This window comes from Anguilla anguilla, chromosome 2, assembly GCF_013347855.1.
Source record: "Anguilla anguilla isolate fAngAng1 chromosome 2, fAngAng1.pri, whole genome shotgun sequence".
Lineage (NCBI taxonomy): Eukaryota > Metazoa > Chordata > Actinopteri > Anguilliformes > Anguillidae > Anguilla > Anguilla anguilla.
Window position 1 is genome coordinate 37253488 of NC_049202.1, and position 18332 is coordinate 37271819.

Genomic DNA, 18332 nt, shown 5'->3' on the forward strand with positions numbered 1-18332 from the left:
ACATCTTTAGGCTGGAGACTGGGCTGGAGCCTTTGGCTGTCCCAGAAGATGGAGTATAAATAAATCGCACTTCAACAGGGTGTCATTGAGCTTGTGAAATTTTCCCATCAATGGCTATTACATAGCAATAATAACTATTTGTAATTCACACTTATAATATAATATTTTTAGCTGAAAGTACACAAGCACAAGTACATGTACAAGTACGTAGCGGTCACGTAAACACAAGATCGCACACAGACACAAGATTTGGCTACAATATACAAGCTGAAGTCCTAAAGGAGGTGTGATTGAAAGTGCGGCGTTCCACGCAGAAGCCAATGCATGCCCGTGTCACAGGGCCAACTGAAGCTGTGGTATAGTGAGCTGGCACAGAGTGTCCCCAGCATTGTTCTCCTATAGGATTGCCCGTCTGCAGCCTAAATGAATGTTTGCCCCTCCCCCATTCCACCGCTCTCATGGCAGCACATAATGGAAAGTCCCCAGGTCCTATCGGCTGGCCGAGGACCAAGGCCCCTCCGTGCAGTCTCACGTAGCCCTGAATGGGAACCAGAACCCCATGCCACCTCAGACTGCTGCTTGCCTCTGTGCTTGGCCTTCCGCCATGCGTTTCTCATGCAAGTTTTAATATCCCGATTTCTTGATTTTTTTGAGTAGAACTTCAGAATGTCTTTTACCAGAATGCATGCTCACTCCGCCCTCCCCTTAAAAACGAAAGTAAAGTAAAACAAACTGCGCTTGGCACATGCAAATGTGGCCTATTTCATGTCGGCTCAGAAGGCTCGTCTCGTTGCCTTGTTGAAACAAAGCTTGGCCGCTCTCTTAGTCGCGGCCTCTTCCTGTCTGAAGAGGGAAGGAGTTTCCTTTTAGAAACCGCAGGCTCGGGGAAAAAGGCTTTTCAAACGGGAGCGGTGCCCGCTGAGCAGAGGGTGGTGCTGAGAAGTGCTGCCGCAGCTGGCGAGAGTGGCAGGCGGGCGCGGCCCGGGCCATTAGGGGCAGGCCTTCTTTACGAGCCGCTTAATGGAAGCATTACTGGAGCCCCCGACGAAGACGAGCCCCGCCGCGCCGCCCGCCGTATCCGAGCGCCGTATCCGAGCGCCGTATCCGAGCGGCGTACCCGAGCCGATCTGGGCCGAGAGACACAAGGAACGCGCGGCCGCGGAGTAACGGACGAGGCCGGCAGCTGGGACCCCGCCCACGTGAACCCCGCTCGCTTGACACGGGGGAAATCAACCCAGGGGAGAGGGAAAGCGAGAGAGAGAGAGATCAAGAGACATAGAGAGAAAGAGAAAGGACAAGGGACAGAGAGAGAGAGAGAGACCAAGAGAGAGAGAGAGAGAGAAAGAGAAAGGACAAGGGAGAGAGAGAGAGAGACAAAGAGAAAGAGCAAGAGAGAGAGAAAGAGTGAGAGAGTAAGAGAAAGAGAGAGAGACAAAGAGAAAAAGCAAGAGAGAGAGAAAGAGAGACTGACAGACAGATAGGTAAAAAGAGAGAGAGGGAGAGACAAAGAGAAAGAGCAAAAGAGAGAGAGAGGGAGAGAGAGAAAGAGAGAGAGGGAGAGAGAGAAAGAGAGGGAGGGAAACAGAGAGAGAGGGAGAGGGAGAGGCCGTGGCCTTTTCCCCTGACCTTTCTCCCGGCTCGCGCGCTCGGTGTCCAGCGCGGGAGCTCGTCCGCGGCGAGCGGGCCGGGCGCGGGGCCAGCGCATCTGGACGGCGGAAAAGGCCACGCGCCCTCGCGCCTCAGCGGGCCCTCGCTGCTCGCTGCTCGCTGCTCGCTGCTCGCTGCTCGCCGACCGCACGCGTCGGCGGCCCCGCTAAAAGCATGCGTCGAGCGCCGCGCTCCTTCCCCGGCTCTGCTTTCGATGCGCCGCCGCGACGACGGGGGCGCGGGGTCACGTGACTGGGGGAGGGTGTGAAGGGCACCGCCAGCACGCATTCATTCGCAGCCAGGAACGCGTTCCCCGCCGCCCCGCGCTCACACCGCAGCGGCACGCGCTGAGAGAGGCAGCACAATGCAGGCTTGTGCATGCAGGCACTGCAGGGAGGCTCCACAGCCTCGCAGACAAACAGGCTCTGTGATAAAGCCATATAACTGATATGAGCGGGGTGAAGGTAACAGGAACTAAAGGACCACAGTGGAAATAAGGCTTTGGGCTTTTATTGTGTTTTTATCCTTTTGATGATTTCTGTATCTGGGGCATCTCTGGCTAGAGGGGCCGCTTGTATTTTAATGATCAATAAAGAATTTCAATCAATTAATCAATCAGCTGACGGGTGACGGTCTGTTTTTGTGTGTGTGCGTTCGCAGGGTCCTCGTACTACGACAACGTGCGGCCGCTGGCCTACCCCGACTCGGACGCCGTGCTCATCTGCTTCGACATCAGCCGCCCGGAGACGCTGGACAGCGTGCTCAAGAAGGTCAGCTTCCGACAGGGCGCACGGTCCAGCTCGTTCCTCTCTCAGTCCCCCTCTCTGTGCTACACTTACTTACTGGGGCTCCTGACTGTATGACTAAACCAACATCACATAGCTTTATTACATTAATACATATTTTCAATATTCAATCATTCACTGTGACTGTTACTACTCTATTACCACTGTGTTAGTGCTCCCTTTTCCCCCAACGTTATACATTTCATCACTGTCATTTAGGAATAGTATGCACCAATATCAAACTGTACTATACTCACCAATAACCCTTTACGGAGTAAGATCACACATATGTAATTTAAATGTCCTTCTGAACATTGTAATGCTGATGTAACAATCACTACTGGTAATTGAAAACAATGGAGTTCCAGAGCACTGACCTAGAATTTTGAAAAACCATTCCAAAAAAACCTAATCTTCAAAGGGTTAATGACGTTTGCAAATACTACTTCTTGAAAAGACTCTCTATCTGTATTTATTAAATGCCATTCTGTCACAACTGGTCACCCTCCCTCAAAGCACTCGAAGTGCATCTTATGGCAAATCAACGTGTACTGGAACACCCGGAGTTATTGTTCAAGCCGCTGATTGTCAGTGATTACTGACACGAGCCTGCTGCCCATTTTCATTACTGCCGTTCGAAGGCGTCCATCAGCGGCGTGTGAACATGCTTTATTGCGGCAGCATACGGTAGCTGGTGCTGGCAGACACGGAGGGATGTACTTGTAAAATGTTATCGCGCCGCATAAATTGACAGAAATCCAGACGCGCGCAAAAGCCTTACATAAAAGCGCATGCGATAAAGGGTAACCCAGGTGAAATCATGAAGCGCGGTGTAAAGCCTAACATAAAAGGATATTGCCGGGCAAATATTGTCGAAACACCACAGTATTTATGATAACATTAATGAGCAGGCCCGGGTTGAGGTGTTGTTTTAGTGGTGAAATTTCGCTGTGTGAAATCGGTTATACGTTAATGTAAGTAAACAGTAAACATTGCAAAGTTCTAGCGGTTAGAATATAAGGACAGTGCTGCTGCCATTGCAGAGCATGAGGCTCAGTGTACTCCAGCTGCATCAGCTGAGAGAATCGCTAACTAGTGTCTTTTATATTCGGTCCCATTCAATGGAAAGATTCCTCTGCACAGCATTGGTTCCACTATGTCAGTGTCAATCTCATCTGTGGCAAGACTGGGGATAAACACTTCTGTGCTAATTAGGGGATAATGATTTAAACAGTTATACCCCAGGCATTTTAAGGCAAAATATACCCCAGTGGCGTGTGATCTTTTTCATACGAGAACTAGACAAGGAGTCTTGGCAGAATATCTCAGTGTATATATTAACAGCCGCGTTATGTAAGGGGATCGATACTACACAAGGTGTTTGGGGCCCTGGTCCCTGCTGAGACTGATGAAGATGCTGGATGTGTTCAGCTGGTTAAAAGAATCAATGCTCATTCTTGCTCCCGAGCGCTAGCATCTCAGAATATAATAATATTCTCTTCACAGGACTATTCATTTTCATCTGGGGTTTGGTAAGTGTGCACTTAGGCTTTTAAGAAGTATATAATCACACCCAAACACTGAAGCTCTGTTTTCAACTGCATTAAGTGTAACAATCCTTCTGCGAGGAAGGAAACATGCATTTAATCCTTGAGCAAAATATTCTCCAGTTTACATGGGTTTTGATTGGATTGACTGCCCAGAACATATTATGTTAGTTGTGTAGTCGCGCCTCTTTTTTTTTACAATGGCTTCTTGGATGCCCGAGTCTCTTTGGGGATATTTGACCTTTGAACTCTCGTGGAATGGGGCAGCGCTGAGGAATGAGGGGTGTCGGAGGGGAGGGGCAGCATTAGTGATGGCAAATTAAGCACACTAGCTTGGTTAAAGGAGAGCTGTTGATCCTGCTTTAGAAAGTAGAAAGGGGGGGGGGAGGCTTGTGAAAAACAGGCCTGCAGCAATGGCCCCCCCCTCCCGCCCACCCCTACCCTGATCTACTGCTCCCTCATCAGGTTGCCTCCTAGCTACCACATCGAACCAGCCTCCCGTAGAAGCGAGGCGCTGGAGAGCGTGCCGTCTAATCTCACGCTAAGCTAATGCGCGCCACTGAAATCAACCTTAAACCAACAGGACGCTCGTAAGGAGGAGAGCTTCCACAGTTTTCCCCAGGCTGTTGGATTTAAAGGTAGCATGTGGGAAAAGCAAAAAAATAAAGGATAACTAGCAACCTACTCGCAGCTGTGGTGCCTCACGTACTGAATTCTGCGCCTTCAGCTCACGACTCACGATGTTTCGGATAAATGCAGTACGTGGCAGTCGAAAAGAATTGAACACCAGAGGCAAAATGTCACTGAAACGCAATGTTTGGAAAACTGCTGTTGGTTTTTGGGTGTGAGGTCCGTGTCTCCAGGTGCTCGTTTGTCCCAGTTCATTAAAAAAAACGATTTTTGGAAGTTTCCAGCGTGTTGCCTTGGGATTTGGCCCCCTCCCCCCCCTCCCCCTTCCCTCCCGTTCGCGCACCAAACAGGCCTGCTGTGCCTCTCAGTCTCGCGGGCGGCTCACATCTTGAGGCCATGTGGCCCCTCTGCTTTTGTGGAGCCGCGCGTTTGAAGTGCTGAGTAAATTCCCACCGCGATCCCGGTGACGCGTTAAGCGGTCAGGCAGGGCTGTTTTTGTGCTCTCCGAGAGCTTCATGGATCTAACCCCAGTGACTCCTCCTCACGCCGGTCTTCTTGTAGCGCTCACTTCGACATGCCGGACCCCTTTGTTCCCAGAAATAGCCGCGGGCCGCCTGAACTCCTCGGTGGGGAGCGCCTCCCTCCGCATTGTGGCCTGCAAAGGGGTCCCGTGAACTCTGACCCCCGACTGATGCTCGCTAATCTCCTATCAACAGCTCCGGGCATGGAAATCTACCGTTTCACAATTGGCTTTCCAAATTAGGCTCTTGACCCCCGTGGCCTTTGCTGCCACACGGGTCATCAGCTGATATGGAGGCGGGGCTTCCCACAGCGAGTTGGGGGGGGGGGGGTGGGGGAGTTTGAGTTGTGGGACCAAAGACCATTGTTGGATACACAATGAGTGACTGCACACTGGAGCTTTGTGGAGGCATGAATCCTTTTGTCGAAATTTTACTGTTTTGTTTTTCAGGAATGGTGGGGCGTAGACTAAAATGCAAGCGTATCTGAATCTAAACATTTTATGTCAGTTAGATTAAAGGTTTTTGGTACTACGAGTTTCCAATGGCTCTCCTGTCAAATGGGCCTTGAAATAAATCCATAGACAGATTTATGACCCGACAGACAAGCTTAGGCCATTACATAACATTTACATTTACATCATTTGGCAGGCTCTCTTTTCCAGATCAATTTACAAAAGTGCTCCCAGCTTTACTATGACAGGATCGTTTCGCATCCACGTATTTAGCAAGTAAAATAAGTAGGAAGGGTGAGCAGCCTCCGCCGCTTCTCTTCTCCGTTTTTGACGTGACGCCGCTCCACCGGGCCCACGCCCCTGCGCTCTCTCACCGGCCCGGTGGTGGAGTCTGCCCCGTGGTGCAGGGTTACCTCTGGAGGAAGCCGAGACCCCGGCCAAACAAAGCGGAGAGACTCCCTGCTCTCGGGGCAAAGATCACGAAGCGCAGCCGCTTCTCTTAACTGGAGGCTGTGCAGAGCCTCATCCTGTCTCTTTGAGTGATCTTTGTTATCCGCGCTAACGGGCTAAAAGGCTAACGCGAGAGTCAGTTCTCGCCTTCTCTGATGTAATGAGGATCTGGAACATGGGAGCTGCTCACTGGGGGGTCCTGGGAGGCGGAGCAGGGGGGTTATTACATAACCATTTACCTACGCAGAGGCAGTGGAGACAGCAGTGGGATGACTGACAGCTCACATCTGACCCAAAGGGATTTTTTTGCACCGATCTCCCGAGGCTCATTATAGCACTTCCTGAAGAATGACACACCTGCCGTGCGACTGTTTGAGACAGCGCGTCAGGAGGGGCGACCCCGAGGCACCGGCAGGTGATCCCTCCGCCTGCTTGTCACATACTTGACTGCCACTCATCGCTTGGTGCCTGTGATGGTGGATGGTTTCGGTGCGTTGCTCATTGAAGTACAGTAGATGAGTGTCAAGGGACCTGTCAGGCAAAGGAAACGAAGGAAGGCTCCGTGCCGCATGCGGCGTTCCACGTGAATCGCTGTGACCCAAGCCGATTCCCGAAAACGCACGACGGAAGGGGATCTTGAACCGAATGGAGCGGAAGACTTCATTCCAGACTTCAAGTGGTTGTCTTTTATAATAGGACCATTGTACAGGGGGAGAATTGTAACCTCAAACACATACTGTACAACCACGTAATATACAAACATATCCAAAAATAAAAAAAACTACAGTATACAAAATGGTAGGGAAGAACCACAATTCTATCACAACCTTCAATGACGTGGAAGGTACATAACCATGAAAAGTCTGGACTAACAAAATAAAAACAAGACTGGATTTAGTATGGCCTTCTCTGTGGCTACGGACCAGATTTATGCTCAGCAGGACAAGACAGAAGGGTCAAGGGAAGGTTATTCTAAGACGGAAACATGTGCCGCTCTTATTTGTGTGCTGAGGAAACTTGACGCTTGTAAAACTCAGTGTTGAGTTGGCCCTTAGCCTGAAGGTCAAAATGCAAATAGTTGCCATTATATGTAGTCAATCAAGTGAGCTTCATCATAGGACTGCCATTCAGCATGACTCAGTATTAACGCACAGCTTTAGAATGCTGTATTGGATGCTGTCTCAATGACGAGTCGCATAAATATTTGTGACTGAACCGAGGAACAATTTGAGCCGGTTTCTGCGACCGTATGGAGGCGGAATAGGGTTTTTTTTGTCCGCTGGTTCAATAGTGATATCGGTTCACATACAGTATTCTGCTATTTCTTCTACTGTAGCTATTGTGACTGCGCTTGATGGGTCTCGGCATTCATTATGTCTATAATAGCCATCATTATCCAGGACGGGCCCAGTCCATACAATGACAGTACAATGAAGTCAAGTGTGTCTTTTGGTAATAAAATGCCTCTTTGTGTGTATGTTAGACAGACATGCACTGTAGCGAGACTGTCCCTAGTGTAAAAATGATAATGCTGCATTGTACAGAGCAGAATCATAGTGCTGATCTGCCTATGCCACTGTACCATCTTTGTGTTTTAGTCAGTGCTGTTTTACTCCAGATGTCCCCTTCACTGTGTGGCCGAGGGGGCTGTTCCTCGGATGAGGTCACCGCAGCTGAGCGCTCACCGTTCTTCCAGTTCTGTCCGTCTGTCCGTCTGACCGTCTGTCCCTCTGTCCCTCTGTGCCCGCAGTGGCAGGGCGAGACCCAGGAGTTCTGCCCCAACGCCAAGGTGGTCCTGGTGGGCTGCAAACTGGACATGCGAACGGACATGAACACGCTGAGGGAGCTCTCCAAGCAGAGGCTCATCCCCGTCACTCACGAGCAGGTGAGAACCCACCACCCAACCCTCCCCCCACCCCCCGGCTTCTCAGCTAAAACAATGGGTGGAACAGATGGCCCCCAAGCGGAATCTCTTCACCACTGTCCTATGTAGGAAGCAAATGTATTTCTTCCACAACAGTAACACCTGAATTTCTTTTGGACTCTAATGTCAGTCACACCAATAGAAATGCCATTCGTTATTTAGATCCACAAATTTAAGCTTCAAGTTATTCAACATCAACATCATCAACATGAATATTTGATCCATTGGTATGAAAATGAAGTGGAGTTTGTGCTGTGTGAATACAGTTATGCATCGTGTTTCACTGTGTTTTATTCTAAAGTCTTTGTTGAAACCCAAAACAGTTTAACTCCGTAAAGGAAGCATAAACCTTGTTTATAACACACACTGCAGTTTTTGGCTGAGTCCTCTCTGTTTTGACAGCGTTATTGACTTGTTTTTCTCTCGCTGGGGAGAGAGACTTGTGGGCGAGATAAGGAGGGCCAGGGGCAGTTTTTGGGGTGGGTGAAACCCCCCCCCCCCCCCAAATTAGGCGTGTTTGCAGTTAACTTAGAGTTTTGCAGGTAACAGAGTTCTCAACCTGAGGAATGCCTCAGGATAAGACAGACAGGTTGGTTCACAGGCTGATTCAAAGCCAGGTGACACAGAAGGCTGGAAAGCTTGTTTTCAGTGAACGAACTCCCAGACAGAACGCTGCAGCTTTGTACGCATACTGAGCCAGTACGTTACGGTTTCCACTGCACAAGCCAGAGCAAAAGCCAAGGCCAATAAACCAGTTTATATCTTCAGGTTTCATCAGGACTGCTGTAGTTAAACTGTAATTACATTACAGTGAAGTTTCTCAGCAGAATCCTTTTTTTTGGGGGAATGGGGGGGGGGGGGGGGGGAGGTGGTTGAAGGACCCTTCTGGAAGTATTACTCTCATTCATCATTCATTATGTTGCTTCTAGACAGATGTCATAGACAAAACATAGTGATCCCTCCATGTAAGTGCCAGCTAACGTATAACATTCTCGAAATGTTCCAATAATATTGCTTAAATGTTAATACACAATGTCACAGCAATGCTCTATGAATTTTTAGTCTGACCACTGTGCATATTCAGTGTCACCTTAAGTTGGTTCATTATCATTTCTGCACTGACTGCACCCACCCTAGGATTTTGGCTTTTTTCAATATCAAAGAATTTGGGAGGTTTTGAAAAGGAGAAGAAAGAGAAAAAATAAGGACAGCAATGCACAGAGGAACATTTTCATTATTTATTTCAATGCCCCCCCCCCCCCCCCCCCCCCCCCCCCCCCTTACAGCAGGAGCTACCGTTCTTTAAATCAGTGAATTTTAATGACCTGATCTCATGGTATTTCCTTGTCCTGCTTTGACACTGATTGAAACACAAAGTCAATTATCTTTTTTCCCCTTGTAAAAGCTTGGAGAACAAAGACTTCAGCTTGCCAGTCAGCAAGCTGGGGTATATGGGGAAAATGTTAGCATGCATGAAGAAAAAGTAAGATACTAGAATAGGAGTTAAGTCAGACTCTGAAATAAGTACCAAGAAATGCTTTTGCAAAAGGGTAGAATATCGTTTTTTCCAAATCCATAAAGCCACACATTTTTTAAAAATCCCTCTGCATTCAACACTTGCTAAGGAAACCATGTTGCCTTCAATGAAGTCCTGCAAGCACCAGCAAAAATAAGTAAATCTAATTTAAGCTATTCATTACTTCCAAATGATGTCAAATTCAATTTCTGTGGAATTCAGAAGTCACAAGGATGAGTCCATCATAACTGACAGATGAATTGCATTTATCAGCAAGTGTTTATGAAATGACAGTTTCATAAATACTTCCTTGTCGTGACACGCATACATTCTCTGTACAGATCACAACACTGGAATTCTTGACAACACAGTACAATTATGTAAGTTAACTTTCACGTCATATATATATATATATATATATATATATATATATATATATATATATATGGCTGGACCGGCTGACCAATGGTGTAACTTCATCACTCACTCACTCAGTCACAGACATTCGCGTTTGTAGGGCTGGACCCGCTGTTATGGTCCAGCCAAAAATATATTCTTTAAAAATAAATTTGGAGCCAAACACAGGGATGAGCATGTCCTACGACCACCTTAATTTGGAACGGCCAACTGTCTGCAACTGCAGCCACATATTCATGTGGTAACCTCTTTGCCGATTTGGGAAAGAGTAGACAACCGCGGTTCTCCTCCAAAACACGTGGTGTCGCCAGCTGCTTCTTTTCACACCACAGACTAAGTTGGAGGAAGATCGTTCATATGCGGCTAGTCCATGGTCGCTCGCTGGGCCGGTGGGGGGTCACTAGACAGCGATGAAAAGCAGACCCCTAACCGACTGATCGCTCCCATACCCTTAGTGATGCAATTGCGCATCGCCCTATGGTGCTAACGACCACAGTCCGCACTGGCGCGGTCCTGAATCAGTCCGCTACTGTGGGGCTCATCCGCGCAGCACCGTGTGGCGTCATGCCCAAATGAGCCACCAAGCTGCCCCACAAGGTCTTTTTCAACTCGTTTTAACCCTATCTTTATCTTTTCTGTTAATCTTGAATGGGCAGTTAAAATGGCAGGCCCAGCTAATTGCTGCAAAAGTCCTGACACGGTCGATTCAGTAGATAAGCACACTCTCCCCTCTGAAGCCGTGCTAGCCGCCAGTTCTTTTCAGCCTGCACTCCCAGCAGCTGAGCTGTATGTCATCACATCAGAGGAATAAACCACATACACATAAAACACATGCTAGCACCTAGCACAGGCAGGATGCAAACACCAGACTGACCAGAGGAGGCTCAATGAGGTTTTTCTTTTCTTTTTTAAACGAGGACATTTTTAAAATTCTAATGTTTGAAACGAGGTGAAAGAAGCTAAGTGTGCATGTGAGTACAGCTTTGTGTGGCTCCAGTTAAAGTGTAATGTTCCCTCCTCTCCGCATTTTCATATCGCTATTTGCCTTTTACTTTCTTCCCACTTGTTACGCACAAGCACTAGAATGCTGAATGACATTGCGCTGGATTTTCCAGGCAAATAATTGTCAGATGACAGTGAATATTCTGAAGAGGAACATATTCCAAAGAATCACTATGACTTTGCATCGGGAGCTACACGTAGTAATTTTCTGATAGTCAGACTTGCCAGAGGGATCAAGTTCACCCATTCATCGATTTTATGCAAATGCAGTTTAGGAAATCTCTCGAGAGCACACAGTTCATATGCCGGGGGGTTATTCCTCCTGCTGTCCTCGCTTTATAGTAACTGTTTGAAATTTATCAATGTGCGTGCGCCTGTTTGAGAGGGCGAGAGGAAGTGAGAGAGAGAGAGAGGGGAGAGTGAGAGAGAGAGGGAGAGAGAGAGAGAGACCCATTGTCTCTCCGCGTAAGAGGCACATGGTTCTTTCCGTTTCATTTTCTACTGCATTTATAGAGGACTCAAGCACTCTACGTTTCATAGCTTTCCCATTATAGGGATGCTGATAGTTTTATTACCGGTAATAACATGGTGACAGTGTGTTTTTGCGATGATGATTATCGGAGAAATAGCAGCGTTAAAATGGTAATACTGCAGTTTGTGAGGGGCAGTTGCAGGTTTGATTCCTCGAATCTCAGAAACCACGCTTCTGAATCGCACTGGAGAAAATCTGTGTAAGACGAAAGCCTTTTCAAAAGAAATGAACTGCTGGCTTTATTTAAGCCTGCAAGTTAAAAACAGGTGTGAAGGATCAAAAGAATGCCAGAAGCTACATTCACAGAAGTTCTGATCTCAGTATTATTTATATATTGTAAAATAAGACTAAAAGATAAAAATAGTGAGTCATATGTCCTTCATCAGGGAAAGCCATTTTTCTTAGGCCAATCTGTATGTAGCATTAGTATAAAGATTTAAATGGAATATGTTTCAGTTGGTGTATGCTGATAATGATATTGGCATACTTTATCCATATACATAATTAATAAGGAAGAGTGAAGGTGGCAAGGCGGAGAAAGGGAAGTAACTCTAAATCTCTCCCTCCGTCTCTCTCTCTCTCTCTCTCTCTCTCTCTCTCAGGGCACGTCTCTCGCCCGGCAGATCGGAGCCGTGGCGTACGCAGAGTGCACCTCCAAGATGTCGGAGAACAGCGTGCGGGACGTCTTCCACGTCACCACGCTGGCGTCGGTCACCCGCGCGCACAAGCCGCAGCTGAAGCGCAGCAACTCCCGCCGCGGACTCAAGCGGGTCTCCCAGCAACCGGGCCGGACTGAGCTCCTGGATAATCCCCCGGCCATGAGGAAGGACCGAGCCAAGAGCTGCTTGATCATGTAGAGCACCCCCTCCTCCCCCCCCCCCTCCCCTACCAGACTGAACCCAGAAAAAAATTAACTATTTATTGTTTTAATCGTTTTCCTTTTTTTTTTTGCACTGTTGAGGAGAACCGGGAAAAGATGAGGAATAAGATAAGATGCTTTGGATATTTTTTTTTTGCAGCTTCTTCCATTGTTTTTTTCACTTTTTTGGGATGGGGATTTATGGGGTGTGACAGGCAACCCACGGGACAGAGAAGACAAGCGGACGTGAGAAGCGTAGTCTGTGGGGAACGTATTAGTCATCGACGGCGGTTTCCTGTCAGTCCTGGCTGTGGCAGGCTGGCTGACAGCAGGTTAAAATCTTAAGTGCAGAGAAGGACGTAAAGAGAAAGGCGGAATTCTGTGGAGAAAGAAAAAAGATTTTATCGGAGGATTTCGAGAAGAGTGGAGATTTCTTGTGGCGGGACAGTTACTCTGTTCACGGGTGAAGCCTACCGTGTCATCCCAGGTGCTTTATTCCTAGCATTTAAAGAAGATGAGCGTTATGAGAAGGCACAGGATCAAGAGCCCTGCTTCTGCAAAGACTGGAGAGACAAAACTGTGAAAGTCTGAAATAGTCTTAATCAATGATAGCGACTTATAAAATGATGTTTATCGAGTTTTGGACCTTGGAGGATATGACTTTATTGGTCAATGTCTCACTAATTCTTTAAACCACAAGTGCTTTCAAGAAAAAGTCACTTTATATATACATATATACATATATATCCATTTGTTTTTTTATTTTTTATTATTTATCACCGTTTTCTTTTGAATTTTTTTTTCCCAAGTGGATGTTCTCGTTAAACTTGAGCTAAAACTGTCATTGCTGTTCTGATTTTGATGACGTTACTTAGAGACAAGCATTTTAAGGACAAGCGATAGGGCTGTTTTGCAGTATTTTCACTGTATCTGTGTGACGCTGAAATAAAACAACTTGCTCTGCTACAGGGAAAGGAGATTCATTGAAGTTCATGTTTAATTTGTCAGGAAGTTACTGATGTCAGTACCTAGCATCTGCTGAAGTTCTGTCCATCCGCACCACTGACAGCGTAATTGAGCCTAATTAACATAACTGAGCTCACAATTGCCGTGATGGAGCCATTGCTCCTTTTCAAAGGGGCGTTTAAGGAAGATAGATACCTGTTGGGCCAAAGCCCCCCACCGTTCACACGCTTGATGTATGTTGACAAGGTGAAAGCAAAAAAACTCTCCCCCGCACAAAGAATGCTCTTTAAGGGGAAATTGGGCACAGCCGTGTTTACTATTCCTTCTCCAGACGTGTCACTCACACAGACTCGGTGACCCGGGGCGTTCACTGCAGAGAAGGGCGCTGACTGCAGTCTGTTAGCCTCAGCACTACAGAGAGCGACAGACCATCTGACCTGTGCCTTCTCCTCCTCAGAAAAACGCACACGCACACACAGATACACAGACGCACACACAGACACACACACACACATACAAGCACGCACGCACGCACGCACACTCACACACTCACACACTCACACAGATAGACACACATACACACACATAGACACACACATAGACACAAAAACACTTCTGAGCCTGACTCCTTGTTTTTATCCTTGTATATCCATCTTTCTCTCTTTCTCTCTTTCCCTCTCTCTCTCTCTCACACACACAGACACACAAACTGTCTAAGTGAAGATCTTTAAATATTGAAATCGGCAGTGCTCTCACTACCTCCAAGCTAGTGCATCCCCTTGCCACTGCAGGTGGTTCCACACGCCACATTGTGGTAGGTTTGAAGAGTGGTGAAGTGACATTACACAGCATCACCACCACTGAGCACAGTTTTAAGAAGCAGGCTTCGTGCGAAACTGGCTTTAGCCCTCAGACACGCCTTCTTACCCCCTGTGCTTCTGTTACATCTGTGTTTTTTTAAACAATGCACACTGCAGATCGGCTAACGTTGCATACCAGTGCTAACATATCACATTAAAAATATACACAGCAGGCCAACCAACACCGCATACCAATGCTAAAGTATCACATAAAAATATACACTGTAGGATCAGCTAACACCACAACTCAGTGCTAGCATAATGCATGAAATCATACACAATGGGCCAGCTAGCTCTGCACGCAAATGCTAAGATTTTTCATTTGAAAATGTACACACGTGGCTGGCTAACACCGCACACGAATGCTACGGTATTGCATTAAAAAAACATACACAGGAGGCTGGCTAACAGCCCACAGCAATGCTAACGTGTCACATGCAGGCACTGAATTACCCTGAGCTCCGGAGGCCGAGTGAGGGAGGCGTTGTGGGAGCGGAACTGCTCCGCGCGTCGGTGCCAGTGCAGGGAGGTTCCCTCGTGTGCGGCCGGACAGACGCTCCTCGCGGGTGTCGGAGCAGTAAGAGGATTAGGAACGGGGAGCCGAAGGGGAAGGGGAAGCGCGTGGGCTGAAAGTGGCCCTCTGTCGCCCCTGAACCGCTAAGCTCTTTACAGCCAGCGCCCGGTACGCGCTGAGCTCCAAACAGAGGGCCGGAGCCGGCTCCGCTCGGCCCGGCCGCGGGTACAGGAGCTCTGGCGCGGGGCGTCGGCGGCCCGTCCAATGGCTGCTCTCCACTCGCCGCGGCCTCCAGCGCCACGGGGGAGAGCGCGTGGGCCGACCGTTCACTCGGAGGGCACGGATTCGGGCTTCTGGCAGAACGGACGGGTCAATGAAAAAAATAACACCGCTTTTATTTTCGTTTCAGTCGGTCGGGTTAGTATTTTCCTCTTTGCTCTATCGCCGCCAGCCCTACGGTTGCGAAATAAAGGCGTGCCGGTCTGTGCTTCTGACTGCCACATACCAATGTTAAAATTGTGGAAAATAAAGAAGAAACATCTATTTTGGATTGTTTGCAATGATAATACCTATTAGATAAAAGCTGAATTAAACCACACCTCCATTTTGGAGGTTAGGCCCTTAATTTTATAAAATACAGCAAACCTGCATACCCTTTGTAAGTGGCAATAACAGAATGCTGGTGTGCTCTCTTAATCCCTAAAAGTGACAGCCCTGTTTAGACAAACAAGCACAGGAACATTACCCTGACTTAGGATGACCCCCTCCGCACTCCTCCAACCCCCTCATGTACCTCACCCACAGCCCTGCCCCATCAAAATGACAGCGTATGCCACCAGATCTCCGAAAGTGCAAATCGTCAGCCAGCTTTCTGCCCCCATCAACAGCACCTCCCTCTGCTCTCCTGCTCCGGGAGCCTGTCCTGCTCCTGCACCTCCTCCCCACCCCCCCTCCCCAGTCTCAGCCACCGTGCCAATCACAGCACTCCCCTTCATCAGGCAAGGAAATGGAAGCACACCCCTCATCACCCACAACCCTCGGCTGCCACCGGGGGCCGGTAGAGCCTACGACCTTTACGCCCGACGTGTTCTGTCCAACATAACGGTTACGGTAGCTTAGCTGCTTCTGACAGGAAGTGCGGCATGAGCCGTGACACTGGCGCACCTGACAGACAGTTCTGGACTGGGCGTGTGATACAGACACTTGTTTTTTTTGTTGTAGCTTTAGTATTAGGCACATGTCCCTCTGGCCCAGTCTTCACACAAACAAAACTTCAGGGGAAATCACAATATGCCTCACTTAAGTTCAACAACGGCGACCGAATCGTCCGATCCACCTGAGGTGAGATAATCCCTGAAAGGCGAGCGGGACACATTGAACACGCCATAATTCTAATTCATGTTCCGGTGTCTGTGAACAAGCTGAGATAGCACTATTTTTCTTACTCTGAGGGAGAAATGGACCATGGCGAGAAGAAATTAAATCTCCTTTCTCGCGTTCTGCTATGAAGCCTTGTGCTTGCTGCTTGGTTTTATAACATAGATGGCACTGTGTGGGGCTCAGTGATGTCAGAGCTGGTCAAGTGGGATAACTCATCATTCCAATTAGCTGGGACAAGCAGACGACTGGCGGGCAGAGGTACATTTCCAACGAACATGGGTACCATTGACTCACCCACAACAAATTATGCAAATTAATTTGCATCCAGCTGGACCGGAGAGCGGGGGAGTTGATTGATAACCTTTTAAGGGTATGGGGTAGACAGATGTTTCACACAGGAGTGCTGCACAGCATTAGAAGAGCTGAGTCATTGTGCAGCAACACTCAGCATTTAAGAGGACATGAGCCCCGGGAAGGTGAGTCCGCGTTGGCGTCAGGATCGCGCTGATCTCTCACCGTTTATTGCCTTGACCTGACCACCATGCGTCCACACAAAGGTTCACAGCCTGCCACACAACGCGCATGCTCCGCATGCTTTTATTCGACGCTCCCGGGTGCGACGATTCAATTAATGCTTCCACAGCATGCTTGTGAGCTGACGGGAAAATGAACGTCTGACATAACTGACATAAACAACTGACCCGAGCGAATGAGGCGACATTTGAAAGAGAACGAAGGCGCAGGAAAAACTATGTCTGGCCATTTACGGCACCCCAGCGCCGGGTCCGGGGTTTGGATCGCGACCCCCGCCATCGCGGCCGCTGCGAGAAGGCAGGCGTTTCTTCGACACGGTGTCCGTGACAACGGCTTGTTTCAGCCTCATTAAACCCACAGGCCATGTTCGCCAGGCTGCCGGTGACTGAGGGCTTCAGGGAGCCCTCCGGCCCAGGCGGCCATGAGTCACCACTCGCTCATACGAGTCTGAAAAGCCGTGCGCTGAAAAGAAGACCTTACATTTCATTGCGCTTGATCAAAGCAATCGCATTTTTGTGTGCCCGGTACAGGTTGTACGAAATAAATGAAAAGCACCTGTGTCGATCTCGTGACTCCAGTACCGATGCTATCGTTTACAAACGCCGCAGAGGGAGCGAGACCCAGAAGACAAAACGCAACAGCGTTACGCTTCCGCCCGAACAAAGCGAGAAGGTGGCCTCATGTTCTAAAGCGGAAGCGAGAAGGTGACCTCATGTTCTAAAGCTGAAGCGAGAAGGTGGCCTCATGTTCTAAAGCTGAAGCGAGAAGGTGACCTCATGTTCTAAAGCTGAAGCGAGAAGGTGGCCTCATGTTCTAAAGCTGAAGCGAGAAGGTGGCCTCGTGTTCTAAAGCTGAAGCGAGAAGGTGGCCTCGTGTTCTAAAGCTGAAGCGAGAAGGTGACCTCATGTTCTAAAGCTGAAGCGAGAAGGTGGCCTCATGTTCTAAAGCTGAAGCGAGAAGGTGGCCTCGTGTTCTAAAGCTGAAGCGAGAAGGTGCCCTCGTGTTCTAAAGCTGAAGCGAGAAGGTGGCCTCGTGTTCTAAAGCTGAAGCGAGAAGGTGGCCTCGTGTTCTAAAGCTGAAGCGAGAAGGTGCCCTCATGTTCTAAAGCTGAAGCGAGAAGGTGGCCTCGTGTTCTAAAGCTGAAGCGAGAAGGTGGCCTCATGTTCTAAAGCTGAAGCGAGAAGGTAACCTCATGTTCTGAAGCTGAAGCGAGAAGGTGGCCTCCTGTTCTGAAGCTGAAGCGAGAAGGTGCCCTCATGTTCTGAAGCTGAAGCGAGAAGGTGGCCTCATGTTCTAAAGCTGAAGCGAGAAGGTGGCCTCATGTTCTAAAGCTGAAGCGAGAAGGTGGCCTCATGTTCTAAAGCTGAAGCGAGAAGGTGGCCTCATGTTCTAAAGCTGAAGCGAGAAGGTGACCTCATGTTCTGAAGCTGAAGCGAGAAGGTGGCCTCATGTTCTGAAGCTGAAGCGAGAAGGTGGCCTCCTGTTCTGAAGCTGAAGCGAGAAGGTGCCCTCATGTTCTGAAGCTGAAGCGAGAAGGTGGCCTCATGTTCTAAAGCTGAGGTGCACCCTAATTAATAGCAAGAGGTGATTAAGCTGCTTCATCAGTTGCCAGCTCCCGCCATGTATCATGTTTAAAGCATTAGCACGACAAGCCCAGCATTTGTATTCCTTTCTTCAAATGCCACCCCATTGTCATCCAGGCAGTGAGGAACACAATGCGTGTGAGACAGCGACCCTGTTTCCTTTAATCTCCCCTGTAATTAAGGGATCCGCACGAGACGTGGCGGACGCATTGG

The 18332-nt window shown here is 48.5% G+C and overlaps 1 protein-coding gene across 1 annotated transcript in view; it reads left to right on the top strand.

The window, feature by feature from the left end:
* The window catches only part of LOC118219720 (rho-related GTP-binding protein RhoN-like), a 32288-nt gene extending 19025 nt beyond the window's left edge, over nucleotides 1–13263 (top strand). Inside the window, exons 3-5 of the mRNA XM_035403057.1 lie at nucleotides 2308–2417; nucleotides 7783–7917; nucleotides 12026–13263. Coding sequence (XP_035258948.1) covers nucleotides 2308–2417; nucleotides 7783–7917; nucleotides 12026–12280 — 500 coding nt within the window. The 3' untranslated portion in view covers nucleotides 12281–13263. The remainder of the gene's footprint in view (nucleotides 1–2307; nucleotides 2418–7782; nucleotides 7918–12025) is intronic.
* The last annotated feature ends 5069 nt before the right edge of the window (nucleotides 13264–18332 follow it).